Source organism: Calliphora vicina, chromosome 3 (genome assembly GCF_958450345.1).
Source record: "Calliphora vicina chromosome 3, idCalVici1.1, whole genome shotgun sequence".
Taxonomy (NCBI): Eukaryota; Metazoa; Arthropoda; class Insecta; order Diptera; family Calliphoridae; genus Calliphora; species Calliphora vicina.
Window position 1 is genome coordinate 106,532,060 of NC_088782.1, and position 21,020 is coordinate 106,553,079.

Sequence of the window (21,020 nt, forward strand, 5' to 3'; positions counted from 1 at the left end):
AGAGAAGAAAATCCTTTCCAAAATTGTGGTAAACTACGAAGATCTCCAGCTAGGAATGATGTTTCCCAATCGTACTACGCAGGAACTACAACAGTCGAAGAAATACATTTTGAACATCTTAAGATGGACCAAATACTCCAAGATCTAGGACAGTGCAATCTTACATGGGAAGATGCCAAAACAACTGCAACAAATCGTGTAAGATGGAGGTGATTTGTGGAAGCCATATACTCTCAAGAGAAGTTATGGAGAAAAAAAAAGATGGAAGAGGAAACAGTGTTCGTTGACCTTGGTAACAAACTGAATGCAATGATCACCATAGTCTGTGATGCAATGAACATTCATAAGCCTATAAGGGACAACCTTCTACAGGTTGTTGCATTGTATCAACAGCTACGGGAGTATGGAGAGGCAATCGCCCTGAATCATACAACACAGGACATTGTTAGAAGCAATAAAGGGATACAAACGGAGAAGGAAACCCCTAAAGGTTTCCGGAGAAAAGTAAACCTACCACGAAGATTCGCACATCACAACCAGAAGCAGAAGGTATACATATATGCTGAAAACAACATACAGTGGTCCCTAGTAGAAGGGATGAAAAGGAATCGAAGCACCAATAACAGAAACAGTAAAAACGTGATTAGAAATAAAGGTGAAACAATAACAATTATGGCTGGCGGTTCAATCTATGCTGACATATTTAAGGAGATGAAGATTGCCATTCAAGCTAAGGAAATTGGCATTAGGAAGGAAGGAAGATTCGAAAAACCATGGATATAAACGTTCTAATAGAGATGACAAAAGGAGAAGGACAAGCGAAGAAACTGGAAGGTGTTATAAAGGGATCCTTTGGGGACAATGTTCAAGTCCGAACAAATTCAGAGAAATTTCTTCTTGATATTAGAGATATGGAAGAAACTAACGATGAAGGGGAAGTAATTAATGCCATTATTCAGGCCTCCAGTGAAGCAGTGATGGTACGAAACAAGCACTCGGATACTTCTGTAACCGTAAACGTACTTTAGAAATATTCTCTGACATTTCCATGACTTTGGAATAAAACTACATATTGTATGGACGATCAAAAAGTCAAAAATCGTATAGCAGAAACGGATTCTACAGAATAGTCGAAGAAAGTTTCCTCTAGAAACCATAGGTATAAAATCAAATCCTATCTTGCGCATTTCGTCTCTTATCCAATGATATTTCAGTATTTATTTTTTTTTTAATAGTTTTTTTATTGGATAAAAGACGAAATGCTCAAGATAGGATTTGATTTTAGACCTATGTTTCTAGAGAAAACTTTCTTCGACTATTCCGTAGAATGCGTTTCTGCTATACGATTTTTGACTTTTTGATCGTCCATACAATATGTAGTTTTATTCCAAAGTCATGGAAATGTCAGAGAATATTTTTAACAAATACATACATACATGTCTCCTCAAGAATATTATGTTGAAGAATAAAAATGATTCCAAATTCAAAAGACTTTTACGCACATGTAGTGCCTTTATGGTTGCTAAAAATATGCCACTAAAAAAAATCACAGAATGTAGTATCAACCATAATTTCGAGGTTCTCTTTTGTTCCGCTGCAATTCCAAGGGGAGTTGATGAATATTGTGGAATATTTTCATATAACTAGGTATGAACGTATGTATTTATATGGAGGGGATGTGGGAGTGTAATTAAAAACTCCACACAAATGCACACGCTAACACACATTTAAAATAATATTCTAACCAATTCACCAACTGCCATCATCCATCCAGTACATTCAAAATGTGTACATTCTCTGTTTGCTTTTTAAAATCCTTTTGGGTTTTGATTGTACTTGTGTTGCATGTATTTCAACGTATATGGAGATAGATTTGCAACATCCCAGCAGTTAAGCGAGTAGTCAATGTAGCCCAGTAATTGTCACTAATGTCAGATCACTTTTTTAACTCCAATTGATATACATATGTTGGGTTATTTGGCATATATGTGCTCTTTGTAGTGCAGAGAAAGTCAATTGGTTACTTTATACATCCCAGGTAATATAGTGTGAAGGCAATTGCCGCATATGTGTCCCTAAGTATGTTCACTTTAAATGTTTTGCGCGCCATTCGTACAAACTGGTTTTATAAAAATTGTGTTGATATAATTCTCATACAGTTTATTTTGTTTAAATGTAACACATGTAACCTAGCGTAAAGTCAGTTGTCATTTTGGTGTCTCTAAGTAACCTAAGCACAGTGGTTTAGAAACTTTTTTTTTTTTGGAAATAATTCGGTATCTTGGGAACTATTTCAGATATTGTTGCGAAATTTCACATGGTTTGAGCTGAGGTATTTTTGAATTTGTAATTTTATAAAATTATTTAATTTTACTGAAATATCAATCCTCAAGTCTTAATGTTTTCAACAATATCAAATACTTATATAAAAACACTTTATTTACTCCTCAGAAGTTCCACAAACCTAGCTCCCTTTGACAAATTTGTACGTGTTTTCATATAATGTGTGCAAAATCTGTTACACCAAAATTTCTGTTACGTCGGTATGTCAAAATTTACATTTGATATGTTAGTAACATTTTGTACGCATTGTATGAAAAAACGTAAACATTTTTCAAAGGGGGCAAGGTTTGTGGAACTTCTGAGGAGTAAATAAAGACTCTTTATATAAGTATTTGATATTGTTGAAAACAATAGGACTTGAGGATTGATATTTTGGTAAAATTAAATAATTTTATAAAATTTTGGAACTTCATTTACCTTAAAAACTTAAAAAATTATAATATGGTGATTTGCCACGAATAAAAATATAAAATTTTAATAGTTCAAGATGTCATAACAAAATTAGGAACCAATATAGACTCAAATGTCCTTAAATTAGCATTAGAATTTTGACATTTTTTATTTTTAAATGCCGAAATTCCTAAAACGGGAAAAATGTGTTCCAAAAACTGAGTTCTTTTTAGAAAAGTGCCTACTGTGACGTTATTTACCGTGTGATAGTAAAAACAATTAGTAAGTATTTAAGAAATATATGGGGTTATACAAATATGGAGCTTTTTATTGGATCGGTGCTTTGCCTTTTTAGAATTTTTTACTCAAACCGATTTTTTTTTTTAAATTGGACAAGTTTGGATTGATCTGGGGGGTGACTTTGGATGCGTATAACTTTTTATAGGGAAGAGATAATTGTTAGCAAGTTTTTTTATTTGATTTAGAATTTTATCGCCAATATATCTAAAATAAATTTCGACCGCCCGAAGGCCCGCCATATCTAAACAACCATAAACAGATTGAGCAAAATTTAAAAAAAAATAAATCAATAAACATGAATATCTCGTCAACTAATAGAGATTGCCTATTTGTAGATATTCTCAAGGACTATTAATATTTAAAATTTCAGCTCATTCGGATCATAAATGAATTTTTGGCGATTTTTTTAAAAAATTTGAGACCCGAGGTGACCAACTTTGAGGGGCCATGTACTGGCCCCCATTACTGCTAGGAAGCTGAACAAACAAATTTTGTACTGAACTTTTGAAAGTAGTTAGGAGGTTGATTCTATGTAACCGGTATGTGAATCCAATGCCTTGACTACTTTGGGCCAGCTATCAGACAGTCTCATTGTAAACCCAAAGGGTCAATTGACCCCCGGCTTAAAGAGCTACACACGTAGCTAGTTATGTAACTTGTTGTCACCCTAAATGATAGGTAAAATCACTAGATTTGGACAGTCTCCTAGAACTGCAGGGATTTGTATTTACGTATTGTTTTGTAACAATAGAAATATTTTAAACATATTTTATCATGGCCCATCATCAATACATTAAGTACGGAGTAACTTCCAGCCGTAACCATTAGGGTCGGACTTATTTTGCACATTCTGAAAAGTATTGGGTGTATGACTGATGGCGCATCTCTTTTGATGGGTACATATCTGTCATTAATTCTCAATTAGTAATTGAACATTAAAGTGGAAACAACATTTTTTTTTTTGCTTCGAAAGTGTTGAATTTTGTACCAACGAAGCGTAATATGCGGGAAGTTTTGCTTTACTTCTTTAATTTGAAAAAGAGTGCACACACAGAAAAAACAGATACATGATAGCAACCGAATTTGTTGCCAATCGAATGATTCTACCTTAGTGACCGAATTTTAAAGTTGTGGCTACCAAATTTTAGAAGGGGTAACAAAAGTTTGGTTGCTTCAAGCGAAATTCTTCTTTGAGTTAGCTTGCTACTACGAATCTGTTTTCTCTGTGCACTGATTGCTCACTAAAGCTTATGGTGAATGTGTTGCATCGGTTTCAACATGCGAGAGATGGTTTGTGCGGTGAGGTGGTGATTTTGACACGGAAGATAAGGATCGCCTAGGCCAGACAAAAAAGTTTGAAGACCAAGAATTGGAGGCATTACTCTATGAAGATTGTTGTTAAACTCAATAATAGATTGCTAAATCATTAGGAGCTACTCAAGCAGCAATTTCAAAACGATTGCCAGTAGCAGGATTCATCCAAAAGCCGGGAAATTGCGTACCAGACTAATTTAAACCAAGAGACCTTGAAAGACGATTTTGCATGTCCAAAATGATGCTTGAACTCTATAAAAAAAAATAATTTTTGCACCGAATCATTACTTGCGATGAAAAATGGATCCATTACCAACCAGCCGAATCGACACCAAAGCCAAATATCCATGGCGCTAAGGTAATTAACTGAATTTTGTGGGAGAAAAAGGGTCCAATCTATTATGAACTGCTTAAATCTGATCAGGCCATCACAGGGAATCTGTACCGAATGCAACTGATTTATTTGAAGCGAGGATTGCACAGTGGGGTAGGTCCAAAAGTACGCCATATATTTTTAAAAAAAGTGAACCAAGGTATGGCAAAATTTTAAAATTCCAATTTTGAAATGCCTAGCCGAATGTTTTCCAAAAATATAAAAATCTTTGAAATCGGATGGGAAACAAAAAAATGCCACATGTTTAAACTTATTTTAAGCCCCTATTATTCCGATCGGAACAGCCGTTTAGCAATGTCAGGTTTATTTCCAAAAAATTTAGATTTTGCCCCACTGTGCATTGGCCGACAAAAGCCCAGACTATGCGGTCAGACATGAAACCATTCATGACAATCTTTTAAAAAGTATTTTGAATGAAGTGGTTGGAAAGTTTTGCCTCACCCGAATTATAGTCCAGACCATGCCCTGTCCGACTACTATTTGTTTCGATCAATGCAGAACGCTCTCTCTGGGATACGCTTCAATCTGGAACAGAGTATCCGATATTGAAATGATTCGTTCTTGGCCACAAAAGATGAACAGTTCTTTTGGCTCGGAATCCATATATTGCCAGAAAGATGAGGCAAGGTCATAGCTAACAATGGCCAATAACTACTTTTAATAAATTTATATTGTATAGATGGTTCAAAATAAAAAGCCAACAATTTAAAAAAAAATCCCAATAATATTTTCATTTAAAAGTGCATTCATAATGCAAACACAATTTTCTGATGCATTTTTGACCAATGGATGGAAATCCTTTGATTTTTTTTTTTGTTTTTTATCATAATAAAATGTGAAATATTTAGTAAAGAACGTAATAAAAATTATTCTGGGAAATGAAGGTCTATTATTTTTATATATTTTTTTTAGAAAACTTTTCAATTTGTTTCTTCATAAAAAATTTTAATTTCATTACAAATTTGTATGCATTCATAAACAAAATTTTGTGTGATACATTATTTTTTTTTTAAATGAGGGACCTTTTTGTCGCAGAATAAATTTGTATTCCAATGTATTTATATAATATAAAGAAGACATAATAACCTTTCACATAGTCCCACAATAGGTTTAGAATTATGTCACTTTAAAAAGAATCGAAATTAAATCGCAAGTTTTTCAAAATTAAATATCGAAATGTCAAAATGGAAGATTTCATATAAAACATGTTTATGTCAAGTTTTATCACGATATTAATTATTATAAGACAATTGAATCGTTTATTTCGAACATCAATCAAGCAACAAATATTCCAAAATTGAGTTATTAGGCGATTACGGTTTTGTAAAGGTAAATGCATCGTTTAATGCAAAAAAAGTAAATACTGCTGTGCTGAATCTTATATACACTTCCCCAAATTATACTTCGAAATAAAAATTTTAAATATTTTTAGGCAGACAAAATAAATTTTTTTTGCAGTTTTTACATTTTTTGGAATAAAAAATTGTTGAATGGTTTTTTTTAATTTTTTTAATTTTTTAAATTTAAAATTTTTTTTTTTATTTTTTCAATTTTTTTTTTTAATATTTAGCAAAAAAAACTTTTGGTGAAAAAAAATGGGGTTAAAAAATATTTTTCCGAGTTTGACCCATTGTAGGTCCAACTATGGTTTTATATACGTCATTACAAAGGTATTTGAAATATCTATCATTAGATATCCATATTGTCTATATTAATGACTAGTAATCCAGATATAGGTCAAAAATAGGTTGTCCCGGTTTTTTTCTCATATCTCAGCCATTTGTGGACCGATTTTGCGGATTTTAAATAGCAAACTTCTCGAAAGCATGTCTGACAGAATTATTGAAGATTTGGATCCCGAAGAAATCTGGGGTCTTCAGAAAATTGATTTCAACAGACAGACTGACAGACAGATATGGCTTAATCGACTCCGCTATCTATAAGGATACAGAATATATATACATTATAGGGTCGGAAATGAAAAATGTAGAAATTACAAACGGAATGACAAACTTATATACGGACATATCTAGATCGTCTTAGAATCGTATGAGGACCCAAATTGGGGTACCTCGGGTATATGAAAACAAAACATCAAACAAAATGCGCAACCTCTAAATGTTATCCCATTTTGCTCATATTTTCAGAATAAGTGCAAAATAAGAGCCATCCTAGTAACCATCCATACTTTTATTCATGTGCTGAGTAAAAATAGTTGTTCTACCACGATTGACTATTAGCATGTAGGAGGTCAAGAAGAGAAGTTTTTTAAAACAGTGTAAAAATGTATACTTCATAATAATTTGTGTTATAAGTGAACTTTATTTAGAACAATATCACGAATATTTTCAATAATTTAATCAGTAGACGTTCCGAACTACTTTAACTTATTCTTCCAATTGATCTAAATCTTAAATTAAAGCTTCATCCATTTCATTTTTGATTTTTTTGTTATCTATATGGGGGATTTCATGTCAAGTGAACCAACTTTTGAAATCGATGTCTTCCGATCGGGATGAAATTTGCACCAAGGTTAGCTCTATTGGATAGTAACTCAGACACAATTTTTCAACAACATCGGTCGAGAACTCTCTGAGTTATAGGGGGTAAAATTTTGACAATTTGGTCAAACAGGGGTTTTTTCTTATCCATGTAACTTATTACCTATTGTTCTTAGCAAAATGTGTTCCAAATAGTATAGATAGCTATTTCTTCGATCTTTCGAAAAAAAATATTTAAAAAAAAAAATAAAAAATTTTTAATATTTTTTTTCCGAAATCAAAAACTTTTTTGACTTTTTTTTAAAATACGCTATTTTTTTTTATTTTTTTTTTTTTCTTAAAATAAAGTTTAGATATTTTCCTTGAACACCTACTTGGTCGCTTAGTGGGATGCGAGTGGGATATCTATCAAAATAAATATTTTGTAACTCAAAACATAAAATTTTTGACTTTTTTTGCAAAATCAAAAACTTTGTTGACTTTTTTTTTTCAAAATGGACCCTTTTTTAATCTTTTTTTTTAGGCCAAACAAAAGCTTAGATATTATCCTTGAAGACCCTTTTGGTCGCTTAGTGGGATGCGAGTGGGATATCTATCAAAATAAATATTTTTTAACTCAAGACTTACAATTTTTGACTTTTTTTTTTGCAAATACGATTTTTTTTCCAAATGGGCCCTTTTTTTAAAATTTTTTTTGTAGTCAAAAGAAAGCTTAGGTCCATTCCTTTAAGATATTTTTAGTCCCTTAGTGGGATGCGAGTGGGATATCTATCAAAATAAATATTTTGTAACGCAAGACATACAATTTTTTAATTTTTTTTTGCAAAATCAAAATTTTTTTCCAATATGGGCCCTTTTTTAATTTTTTTTTTTTGCTCAAAAGAAATCCTAGGTCCATTCCTTTAAGATATTTTTAGTCCCTTAGTGGGATGCGAGTGGGATATCTATCAAAATAAATATTTTGTAACGCAAGACATACAATTTTTTAATTTTTTTTTGCAAAATCGAAATTTTTTTCCAATATGGGACTTTTTTTTAAAAATTTTTTTTGCTCAAAAGAAAGCTTAGGTCTTTTCCTTTAAGACCTATTTTGTCACTTAGGAAGATGTGAGTAGGATATCTATTAAAATAAAAATGTTGTAACTCAAGACATTCAATTATTGACTTTTTTTTTGCAAATTCGAATTTTTTTTCAAAATGGGCCCTTTTTTAAAAATTTTTTTTTAGTCAAAAGAAAGCTTAGGTCCAATCCTTTAAGATATTTTAGGTCCCTTAGTGGGATACGAGTGGGATATCTATCAAAATAAATATTTTGTAACTCAAGATATACAATTTTTGATTTTTTGGCAAAATCAAAAACTTTTTTGACTTTTTTTCAAAATGGGCCCTTTTTGTAATTTTTTTTTTTGCTATAAAGAAAGCTTAGGCCTATTCCTTTAAGATGGTTTTGATCGCTTAGTGGGATGCGAGTGGGATATATATCAAAATAAATGTTTTGTAACTCAAGACATACAATTTTTGTGTTAAAACATTTATTTTGATAGATATCCCACTCGCATCCCACTAAGGGACTAAAAATATCTTAAAGGAATGGACCTAGGCTTTCTTTTGAGCAAAAAAAAAAATTAAAAAAGGGCCCATATTGGAAAAAAATTTTGATTTTGCAAAAAAAAATTAAAAAATTGTATGTCTTGCGTTACAAAATATTTATTTTGATAGATATCCCACTCGCATCCCACTAAGGGACTAAAAATATCTTAAAGGAATGGACCTAAGCTTTCTTTTGACTACAAAAAAAATTTTAAAAAAAGGGCCCATTTGGAAAAAAAATCGTATTTGCAAAAAAAAAAGTCAAAAATTGTAAGTCTTGAGTTAAAAAATTATTTATTTAGATAGATATCCCACTCGCATCCCACTAAGCGACCAAAAGGGTCTTCAAGGATAATATCTAAGCTTTTGTTTGACCTAAAAAAAAAGATTAAAAAAGGGTCCATTTTGAAAAAAAAAGTCAACAAAGTTTTTGATTTTGCAAAAAAAGTCAAAAATTTTATGTTTTGAGTTACAAAATATTTATTTTGATAGATATCCCACTCGCATCCCACTAAGCGACCAAGTAGGTGTTCAAGGAAAATATCTAAACTTTATTTTAAGAAAAAAAAAAAAAATAAAAAAAATAGCGTATTTTAAAAAAAAGTCAAAAAAGTTTTTGATTTCGGAAAAAAAATATTAAAATTTTTTTATTTTTTTTTTTAAATATTTTTTTTTGAAAGATCGAAGAAATAGCTATCTATACTATTTGGAACACATTTTGCTAAGAACAATAGGTAATAAGTTACATGGATAAGAAAAAACCCCTGTTTGACCAAATTGTCAAAATTTTACCCCCTATAACTCAGAGAGTTCTCGACCGATGTTGTTGAAAAATTGTGTCTGAGTTACTATCCAATAGAGCTAACCTTGGTGCAAATTTCATCCCGATCGGAAGACATCGATTTCAAAAGTTGGTTCACTTGACATGAAATCCCCCATATATAAAAGAGTAACGTTACTGACTGACTGAAGCTAGAATTAATACGAGAAGATAAGAAGGGATTTTTGGAAATTCGAACTTTAAGTTGCATGTTACTCCAATTGAAAAATAAGCTGATAGGTGTTTCGTACTTTTTCGAAATTCGAACCTTTTAGGGGAGAAAACGGGTAAAAACTGTATTTTGGTACTTTTTTGGCACCCTATTTATCTTTTAAACCAATCAACATAGAAACAAATTTTAAATCATTTTCTTTACTCATCAAAAAATAAAAAATATAAGTTTGATACTTTTTCGAAATTCGAGCCTTTAAGGGAAAAAAATTGTGTTTATTTTTGGTACTTTTTCATAAAATATGTTTTTCTATAATTTGACATAGACATACGAATATTTTATTATGAACTCCCACCACGATGCAGATTTTAATTTGAATAAAATTTTACCACCGCAATGGGGGAAAAAAGGTACCAAAAAGGGGATAAAATCGGGAAAATACATTTATTTGAAATTATTATGCCAATTTTGATAATTTGTTTAACATTGGTTCCTGGATTCATACAAAAATTATTTGCAACTCGACTGCCAAGGTGTATATTGGGCAAGATCCGGGTAAACAGTTTTGTACTTTTTTTAAAACATATTTTTTCTGGGGCATATTAACATAGATTTTAATCTTTTTAGACATGTCTGTAGCATAAACAATTTTGGCAAATGGAACATTTTTAAATTTCAAACTTGAGGGGTGTTCAAGGAGGAAAAGGGGAAATTTGTACTTTTCTCCTAATGGTACTTTTTTAATATTTTAAATTAATTCACTGATCGACATTAAAGTTAGCTGATATGTATCTGAGTGAAGTTAGTGTTAGGAATAGGGGATAATATTTAGGTACCAAAATGTGAGAACTGAACTATAAGTACTTTCTTATTCTTCTAATGGTACTTTTTGAAGTTTCTATAACAATGGACTTAGAAACATGAAATTAAGCATATATAAGTGAGTGAGAATTCAAGGGGAGACTGTTTGGTACTTTTTCTTTATTCGAATGGTGCTTTTTGTAATTTCTTCACAAATGAACCTAGAAACATGAAATAAAGTTTACATGGGCCAGAGTGGGCCGGAATCCACAAGTGCCTGCTTTTTGGTACTTTTTCTACATTCTAATGGTACTTTTTGAATTTTCTATAATAATGGACCTAGAAATATGAAATTATGCGTATATCGTCCTAAGTGGGTGAAAATTCAAGTGGATACTTCATGGTACTTTTTTTAATTTTCTATAACAATGGACTTATAAACATGAACTTAAGCATACATGGTCCTAAGTCAGTGAAAATTCTAGGGGGAGACTTTTTGATACTTTTTCTTTATTCGAATGGTACTTACTTTAAAAATTTTTCGAAAGGACTTTTCAAATATCCTCCTGACTATGACAGCTACACGAATTCAAATGTGAAACTGAGTGAGTGTGGGTGGGTAAATACGTGTCTGTGTATTGAATACACATTCTGAAATGTTTAACGAAGTGTTGATAATGTGAAAATCACAAATCACCATCCGATACATAAATAATTAAAAAGTGATGATGATTGTTAAAAATGTATTTTAAAGTAAATGAATAAATATCATTATTATTATTATTTTGTGTTGCTGTTGTCGCTGAATGAATCAAGTCTTTGTTTTAATGATGTCATCCAATTTATTATTGTTATTATTAAGTATTCATTAATTACTTTTATTGAACATCTAATGGCGGTTTATTTAATTATGCTGATGTAATTAAATTCATTTCAATTGGAATTAGAAGACACAAACTATATGATTGACAAGGAGTGAGTTGAATTTCTAAAATTAAGGCAACTTAAGAATGCTGTCAGTAATGGGTTAAGAAAAGCTTGAATAAATGTTTCCTTTTGTAAGGATTGCATAGTAAGGTAAGGTGAAAGGGAATACATCAAATAATCGATATGAATACTTCATACCATCTTCATTACATAGAATTAGTTTAGTAATGGCGGATATATAATCCGATATATAAGTACTTGTTTACGAAAAAAAATTGGTTTTGAATGTTTTCTTATGTTAAACATTGCTTACTTTCCGTTTCTAATATTAATGATGAACAATACAGTATCCATAACGAGAAAATAGCTTTTAATTTTAAGCTGCTTTACTGAAATGACAGTAAAAAATTCGACAATAAAAATACGAAATATTGAAATATTTATCTTTACCTTACCACCTGTCTATACTTGACAAATACATATTTATCATAACAATAAATGACGTTTGTTGTCAAGACAATGTTGTTTGGGCAAAAGCCCTAACAATTTTGTCATAACGAAGCAATAATACTAAAAAATTGAGAATATACCTGATAATTTTTTATCCTGACAACCATTTTGACATTTATCATGAAAAAAATTTATCAGGTATAGACTATTATAGGTTTATTACACAGGGCAACAAAATCGAAAAAGTTTTGGAGGCTTTTTAAACCACTACTCAATTTTGATGTATTGTGGTTCCAGTAGTACAAAAATGGTAAAAATTTTAAATTCTATGGATAAATTTTTTTTAAAATTTTTTTTTAAACTTGTGAAATTTTTCAAATGTTTCTCCACATAATTTATGATAACTCAAAAACGGTTATTCCGATATTATTGAAGTAAACTTAAAAATGTTTAAATTTACATAATATTTAATCCGGTTACATCGTATTAATCGGCTCGGTAGTTTCGGAGTTATAATAACAAATATAAGCAAGAAATATATTTTTTACGTGAAAATACCAAATTTTGGTGCTTTAAAAAACTCATGAAAAATCGAAAACGGCAGAACTTGTTCAGGTTTATTACTTTGCCGCAAAGCTGCATATAATAGCAACAAAATGAGATATCGCTGATAAAAATCGATTGATTATTTTTGAATTTATTCACAATTAAGTGAATTCGCTCATTTTCACAAAATTTTAGTGTTTTGTTTGATATACATAAAATTGAGTAGTTAATGTTCTTCCTTCGATTGATTGAATTTTGAAAGCGTTTTGCCCATGCTAGGTACAAATTTTTACCTATATATTGAGTTTTAATCGGCTCAGTAGTTTCGGAGTTATAATAACAAATTAAAACAAAACATATATTTTTTATGTAAAAATATCCAATTTTTTTGTTTTAGAAAAATCATAAAAAATCGAAAACGGCAATAATTGTTTAGATTTATTAATTATTCACAAAGCCACATATAATAGGAACAAAATGAGATATCGATAATAAAAATCGATGGATTATTTTCGAACATATTCACAATTAAGTGAATTCGCTTATTTTCAGAAAATTGTGTTTTGTTTTTGTTAAAATTTTTGTTACAATAACAAAGCACAACAAAAATAACCATATTTTGAATATAAATAGTCCTTGGGCAGAACTACAAAAAATACTCTCACAAGTGTAGGTTATCTCTATTAGTTGAAAAGATATTCTGGTTTATTTATTTTTTTTTAATTTTGCTCGATCTTTTTATGGTTTTTTAGATGAGTCGAAATTTATTCTTAAAATATCAGTTATATTGGCTGTAAAATTCTAAATAAAATAAAAAAAACTTGCTAACAGTTATCTCTTCCCTATAAAAAGTTATACGTATCCAAAGTTGGAATTTGTAAAAAGGGCCGTATTTTTTAAGTTTTTTTTCCCAAAAAAGTCCATATATTTTTCTTTTGTAGAAAAAAATTTTCTTCGGGACTATATAGAGTTTTTATATGATCCGGAAAGATAACTTAATGCAAACGCGTGTAAAGAAAAATTTGGCTCACTTAAGCGAACATATCACCACCCAGAAATGTCCAAACTTGGACAATTTAAAAAAAAAATTAAAGGTTTGAGTACAAAATTCTAAAAAGGCAAAGCTCCAATCCACGAAAAAGCTTCATATTTGTAAGTGATTTTACTATCACATGGTAAATAACGTCACTGTAGTCACTTTTCTAAAAAAATCAGTTTTTGGAACACATTTTCCCCGTTTTAGGAATTTCGGTATTTGAAAATAAAAAATGTTAAAAATTCTAATGCCATTGATTTAAGGATATTTTAGTCTATATTGGTTCCAAATTTTGTTATGATATCTGTAGCTGTTAAAATTTTACATTAAATCAAATTTTATATTTTTATTCGTTGAAAATCACCATATTATAATTTGTTAAGTTTTTAAGGTAAATGAAGTCCCAAAATTTTATAAAATTATTTAATTTTACTAAAATATCAATCCTTAAGTCTTAATGTTTTCAACAATATTAAATACTTTTATAAAATGGCTTATTTAATCCTCAGAAGTTCCACAAACCTTGCCCCCTTTAACAAATTTGTACGTTTTTTTCATAAGAAAAAGCCTAATGCGGTGAAATCGCACGATCTCGGTTGACAGTTGAATCCACATGTCGTTGATGTCCATATCATCCAATTCAGGCTAAAAGAAATTTCAATCATCTACCTAAAGCGCTCGTAATGGCCTGATCAAGGTCGTTCTCAAAGATATTGCTCTTGAATCTCATGCGAACTGGTATCGTCCCAAATTTGACAATTTTGTTTGTTCATCCAGAAATGGGCCTCATCGCTGAAGATGATTTTTTGATGAAAATTATGTTGATAAAACACGTGCTGTTGAACGCTATATCCGTCCATGATGATTTAACAAAACAAACTGAATAAGTGACAGCCAATTCGACAGATGTAGCTCCATCAATATGGCTTTTTCACTGTCTAAGTTCGGAAGACCCTTTACAACCTTACATCGCAGAGCCCTCCCCAAAACGATCCGGTAAGAAGGAATTTTTGGAAATTCGAACGTTTAAGGGGTAAAACAGGGTAAAAACGGGTAAATTCGGTAACCTTATATCTTCAAAACTAATAAAGATACAAAAAAACTTAAAATTGCATGTTACTCCATTTAAAAAATAAGCTGACAGGTGTATCGTACTTTTTCGAAATTAGAACCTTTTAGGGGAGAAAACGGGTAAAAACTGTATTTTGGTACTTTTTTGGCACCTTATGTATCTTTTAAACCAATAAACACAGAAACAAATTTTAAATCGTATTCTTTACTTATCAAAAAATAAAAAATATAAGTTTGGTACTTTTTGGAAATTCGAACCCTTAAGGGATAAAATTTGTGTTTATTTTTGGTACTTTTTCATAAAATATGTTTTTATATAATTTGACATATACGAATATTTTATTATGAACTCCCACCACGATGCAGATTTTTATTTGAATAAAATTTTACTACCGCTGGGGATAAAAAAGGTACCAAAAAGGGTATAAAATCAGGAAAATAAATTTTATTTGAAATTATTAAGCCAATTTTTATAATTTGTGTTAACATTTGCCTGGATTAATCCTGGATTAACTAGGAGTGTGTTATTTGGAACTCGAGTGCCAGTTTGGTACATATTTTAAACATATTTTTTCTTGATTTCATTAACACAGATTTTAATCTTTTGAGGCATGTCTGTAGCATAAACAATATTGTTAAAATGGAATATTTTTAAATTTAAAACTTGAAATTGGTACTTTTCTCCTAATGGTACTTTTTTAATATTTTAAATTAATTCACTGATTGACATTAAAGTTAGCTGATATGTATCTGAGTGAAGTTAGTGTGAGGAATAGGGGATAATATTTAGGTACCAAAATGTGAGAATTGAACTATAGGTACTTTTTTATTCTTCTAATGGTAATTTTTGAATTTTCTATAACAAAGGACTTAGAAACATTAAATTAATTAAAACATTATATGGTCCTAAGTGAGTGAGAATTCTAGGGGTAGACTTTTTGTTACATTTTCTTTATTCGAATGGTACTTTTTGTAATTCCTTCACCAATGAACCTAAAAACGTGAAATTAAGCTTATATGAACCCGAGTGAGTGGGAAACCACAAGTGGGATTCACAAAAGGTGACTTTAGTGGTAAGTTTCTTTTGCATTTTCTATAATAATGGACCCAGAAATATGAAATTAGACATTTACAATTAGATGCATAAAGGGAGACTTAATATTACTATTTCTTTCTTTTAATTGGGGTGGCGAAGCGCATCGGGTCAGCTAGTTCTTATATAAAATTTGTATTTAGAACCTCGATAAATGAACATTTTTGAGCAGCATTAAATTTTTTGTGACCAAAAAGAACCAGTGTATGTGGAATGGGTAAGATCCGATTCCATGTCGAATATTTTTATTTTCTCCCACTATTAAATATTTATATATATAACTTTACAAATCTTAACTCACATTCATAGGTACTCCTAAAGATTATGTTGTTGAAATCCACATTTTTTTTAAAAACAATAATGACATAATAATCTAATATTAATTCTTCAAATAAATTATGCCGCAAAAAAATTTATTAATAACAAAAAAAATGCTTTAATTTAAATAGAATAAACTTTACTTAAGTATGAACAAACTGCTGCCAAATAAAAAAATTGTTCAAGTGGTTTTTAGAGGAGAAAATAAGAATCATTTAAAAATTAAACGAATGAATAAAACTTTTGATATTCTATTCCAAGTAATTTTTGTTGTTGTTTTGATTTTTTTCAAACAGCTGCAGCCAAATAATAAAAATTGTTTAAAGCCACCATTAAAAAAAGATGGGCGTATGTTGATTTTGTCATTTCGTTTGTAACACGAAAGAATATTTGTTTAAGACGATCTAACTCTGTCTGTCTGTCTGTCTGTCTGTCTGTCTGTCTGTCTGTCTGTCTGTCTGTCTGTCTGTCTGTCTGTCTGTCTGTCTGTCTGTCTGTCTGTCTGTCTGTCTGTCTGTCTGTCTGTCTGTCTGTCTGTCTGTCTGTCTGTCTGTCTGTCTGTCTGTCTGTCTGTCTGTCTGTCTGTCTGTCTGTCTGTCTGTCTGTCTGTCTGTCTGTCTGTCTGTCTGTCTGTCTGTCTGTCTGTCTGTCTGTCTGTCTGTCTGTCTGTCTGTCTGTCTGTCTGTCTGTCTGTCTGTCTGTCTGTCTGTCTGTCTGTCTGTCTGTCTGTCTGTCTGTCTGTCTGTCTGTCTGTCTGTCTGTCTGTCTGTCTGTCTGTCTGTCTGTCTGTCTGTCTGTCTGTCTGTCTGTCTGTCTGTCTGTCTGTCTGTCTGTCTGTCTGTCTGTCTGTCTGTCTGTCTGTCTGTCTGTCTGTCTGTCTGTCTGTCTGTCTGTCTGTCTGTCTGTCTGTCTGTCTGTCTGTCTGTCTGTCTGTCTGTCTGTCTGTCTGTCTGTCTGTCTGTCTGTCTGTCTGTCTGTCTGTCTGTCTGTCTGTCTGTCTGTCTGTCTGTCTGTCTGTCTGTCTGTCTGTCTGTCTGTCTGTCTGTCTGTCTGTCTGTCTGTCTGTCTGTCTGTCTGTCTGTCTGTCTGTCTGTCTGTCTGTCTGTCTGTCTGTCTGTCTGTCTGTCTGTCTGTCTGTCTGTCTGTCTGTCTGTCTGTCTGTCTGTCTGTCTGTCTGTCTGTCTGTCTGTCTGTCTGTCTGTCTGTCTGTCTGTCTGTCTGTCTGTCTGTCTGTCTGTCTGTCTGTCTGTCTGTCTGTCTGTCTGTCTGTCTGTCTGTCTGTCTGTCTGTCTGTCTGTCTGTCTGTCTGTCTGTCTGTCTGTCTGTCTGTCTGTCTGTCTGTCTGTCTGTCTGTCTGTCTGTCTGTCTGTCTGTCTGTCTGTCTGTCTGTCTGTCTGTCTGTCTGTCTGTCTGTCTGTCTGTCTGTCTGTCTGTCTGTCTGTCTGTCTGTCTGTCTGTCTGTCTGTCTGTCTGTCTGTCTGTCTGTCTGTCTGTCTGTCTGTCTGTCTGTCTGTTTGTCTGTCTGTCTGTTGAAAACATGATAGGGCCTAAACGAAAGGAGCTAGCTGCCTGATAAGGTATGTGCGGAATTGAAAACGGGCAATATTGGTTCATTATTTCACATAGCCCCCATACAAATGTCCCCACGGAATACTGTTTGAACAGTCATAAATATGTTGATTATTCGCCAATGCTGATAAAATTGCACACAAATTAGTTCTAAGTACTCTGAAATAATACTGTAAAGTATGACGAAAATTGGGCAACATTTGTCTCTGGTCCCCATACAAGGTCCCCCTCAGAAATGTCTTGTCTTATCATAATTAATATCGTGATGAAATTGCACATAAACAATTATTGTGACGATCGGTCTATAATTATATAAAATTCTGTACAGTTCGGACTATAACTGATTCAAGTCCCCATAGAAGGCCAAACCAACGTATTGATGGTGGGTATACAAGATTCGATACAGCCGAATCTTAACACTCTTACTTGTTAATGTTTTAAATATAACTCTAGTTTGGCTTTCGTTTTGTGGTAGAACCTGAAACAAAATTAAAAAAAAAACTAAACTAAAGAAGATACAATAAATACAAAATTATATATAATATTTTATTTTTTTGGTTATTAAAGTACTTGAAAATTTTATAAAGTGTTTGGTAACCCACTTATATTTTTATATGAGGGTAAATAGAAGAAAAAAAAATACGAAAACTAAAAATCAGTTTATGTAGTTAACAAAATGGTTAGAAATTGTTTTTGGTATAAATACTGTTAACAAACTCAAATAAAACATCATTGGCCTAAAAGCCAAACAGTAGAAGAGTAAATAATTTTATATATTTCCTACACTCTCATATACTTTCTGTGGCAAAATTCAAATCCTTTACCAAAAAAACAAAAAAAAAAAATCATGGTAAGTTAAATATTTAATTCAACCAAAAGTTGTGTTTCCTTTTTTAATTTGGTTCAAGAAAAATAAAAGCTTTTTGGCAAAGTTTAAATAAGTTGTTGGTAAATAATAATTGTGAACATTTAGATGGTTTTAATTAAGGCAAATAATATTAGAAAATATAAAAGGACAGATGAGTTTTTTAAAAAAAAAAAATTCTTAAAACTAAAATATTAACTTAAGTGCTTGCTAAGTTATATAATCTTTAGGAAAAAAACTAAATTTCGTAGCTATTTTCACTAATTATGCCTAAATAAAATTTTTCTCTCCTTAGAAACTCTTTGCAGCTGTTGTAGCCTTAATCTTAGCGGTTCTAGTTTCCGCCCAATCGAATGATCTCGATAACAACGAGCCCTCTAACGAGTACTTACCCCCCCTAGCAGCCGAAGCAGAAGAATCAGCCAAACTCACCGATGATGGCTATCGCTACAAGACCGTACGCAAATTGAAATATCGTGCCCGCCATAGACGTGATGTCTCCCAGGAATATTTGCCACCCATACAAGAACCCACCCAAGAATATTTACCTCCCACCAATGAAAAAGCCGAAACCAAATTAGCCGATGATGGTTATCGTTATAAGACCGTACGCAAATTGAAATTCCGTTCTCGCCATCGTCGTGATGTTAGCGAAATTGAACAGCCCAGCAAAGATTATTTGCCACCGGTCGATGTTGAGTTGGCTCCTGATCTAAAGACGATTTTGGGTGATGATGGTTATCGTTACAAGACCGTAAGACGTTTAAAGTTCAGACGCCATAGACGTGAGGTGGGTGATGCTGTACCAGACAATGAATATTTGCCACCAGCTGGGGAAGCTGGGGCCGCTGATGCTGCTTCTGCTGATTCGGTTGTGGTTAAAAGTGCTGATTTGGCTGATGATGGTTATCGTTATAAGACTGTGCGCAGAATTAGATATCGTGCTCGCCATTAAAGGATTTTGTTAGGAAATTAACCTCGGACTCGGTATTGGCAACTAAGATTTTAAGTTTTTAATGTATCTTTTTAATGAAATAAAGCAAAGGAATATATAATTTTCCAAAAAAAAAATAATTTAGTTTGAATTATTGTTAAACGATTTTTGTGCTGCAGTTTTTGTTTTCATCCGGGCTAAATTCCAAGTTCTTTAATACTTTGCTTCCTTTGACATCTACTTTACCAGAGAACTGCTTTATATTTTCGGTATGCAATTGGATAATTACTGTTATAATACAGTTATCAGGCTCTTAACTGAGAACGGTCAACGTCTAGGGATCCGATGAGATTAATTCCTTTGCTCTAAATCGGCAACTTACGTTTAGTTGACCAAGATTAGCTAGTGAATACAGTCCTAGGATATTAAGTCGTTGACTTTTTGAATGACAAACTGGTTTTTGGATACAAAATCATTTTATTTGTCAACATAGTCTCCTTTGATCTCTATAAACTTTGTTCAACGGTTCTCCAATTTTTTATTCCTTCCACTTGTCACCAAAAAAGACTCAAATCTCTTTCCGCCGTGACATTTCTTCAGGCTTGGAAATAAGAAATAAACACTCGGTGCTAAATCCGGAGAATAGGGCGGATATGAGATCAATTCGTAGCCTAGTTCATGGATGTTTGCTGTGACAAACTGCACATGTGTACAACCTTGCATTGTTCTGGTGGAAAAGAACTTTTTTCTTGATCGATTTAATCCTCATTAAATCGACCCAAGCAGTTGACATAATATTCGTCAGTGATTGTTTTACCATTTTGAATGTAGTCAATGTTGATTATACCTCCTGCATCTCAAAAAACGGTCGCCATGACTTTATTGGCTGACAGACTCTCATTAGCCTTCTTTGGTGCCGATTCACCCCGAGAAACCGACTTTTTATTGCTGTTGGGTCTCTGGTGTATTGCGGTGGATCCACGATTCGTCCAAGGTTACATAAAGGCGCAAACACGAGTCTACATTGCGCCAAACACTCCTCTGAAGTTGTCACATGGCATTGGATCCATGACCGAGAACGGCGAACTCCTACCGGGCCTCTGCCTCAATCACAGTCTTAAAAGTTACTGTCATAAAGAATTATAAAAAGGGTTTCCAGAAGAAATTTAACACCAATAAACTAGAGGATCCTGTCGTCAGAAGCCCTTTTACCAACGCCATAAGAGAATCCTATCAAGAAGAACAATACAGCGAGGGAGATAGATGGGCTCACATCAAAAATATCTTGGTCAATGAAGCAGAAGAACAGCCTAAATGCCCTTGTCCATGAAGTCATGGTTGATGTAAAATACTTAGAATCTTATAAATCAGAGTGCAAAGGGAAATAAAGGATTAAACTGTGCCAAAACCAGAGCTGCAAAACCTCTACCCCAACAAGAATACTGCAGATCAAAAGCTATGGAGCAAACTATTTCCAACAAAAGCGCAAGCAACAGCAGATATTCATCGCTGCCGATTCCTCTACCACTAAACCTTTAATGGATAGCAATGGTGAAATGACTACTTCGAAAGAGAGACAGGTTAAG

At 32.3% G+C, this 21,020-nt stretch overlaps 1 protein-coding gene across 1 annotated transcript; it reads left to right on the forward strand.

Moving 5' to 3' along the window:
• Positions 1-773: 773 nt before the first annotated feature.
• On the forward strand, positions 774-19,542 carry LOC135955668 (uncharacterized). The gene is made up of 2 exons (XM_065506026.1): positions 774-980; positions 18,796-19,542. Exons 1-2 carry the CDS (start codon positions 774-776, stop codon positions 19,453-19,455), a joined length of 867 nt encoding a protein of 288 aa, XP_065362098.1. The 3' UTR covers positions 19,456-19,542.
• Positions 19,543-21,020: the final 1,478 nt, after the last annotated feature.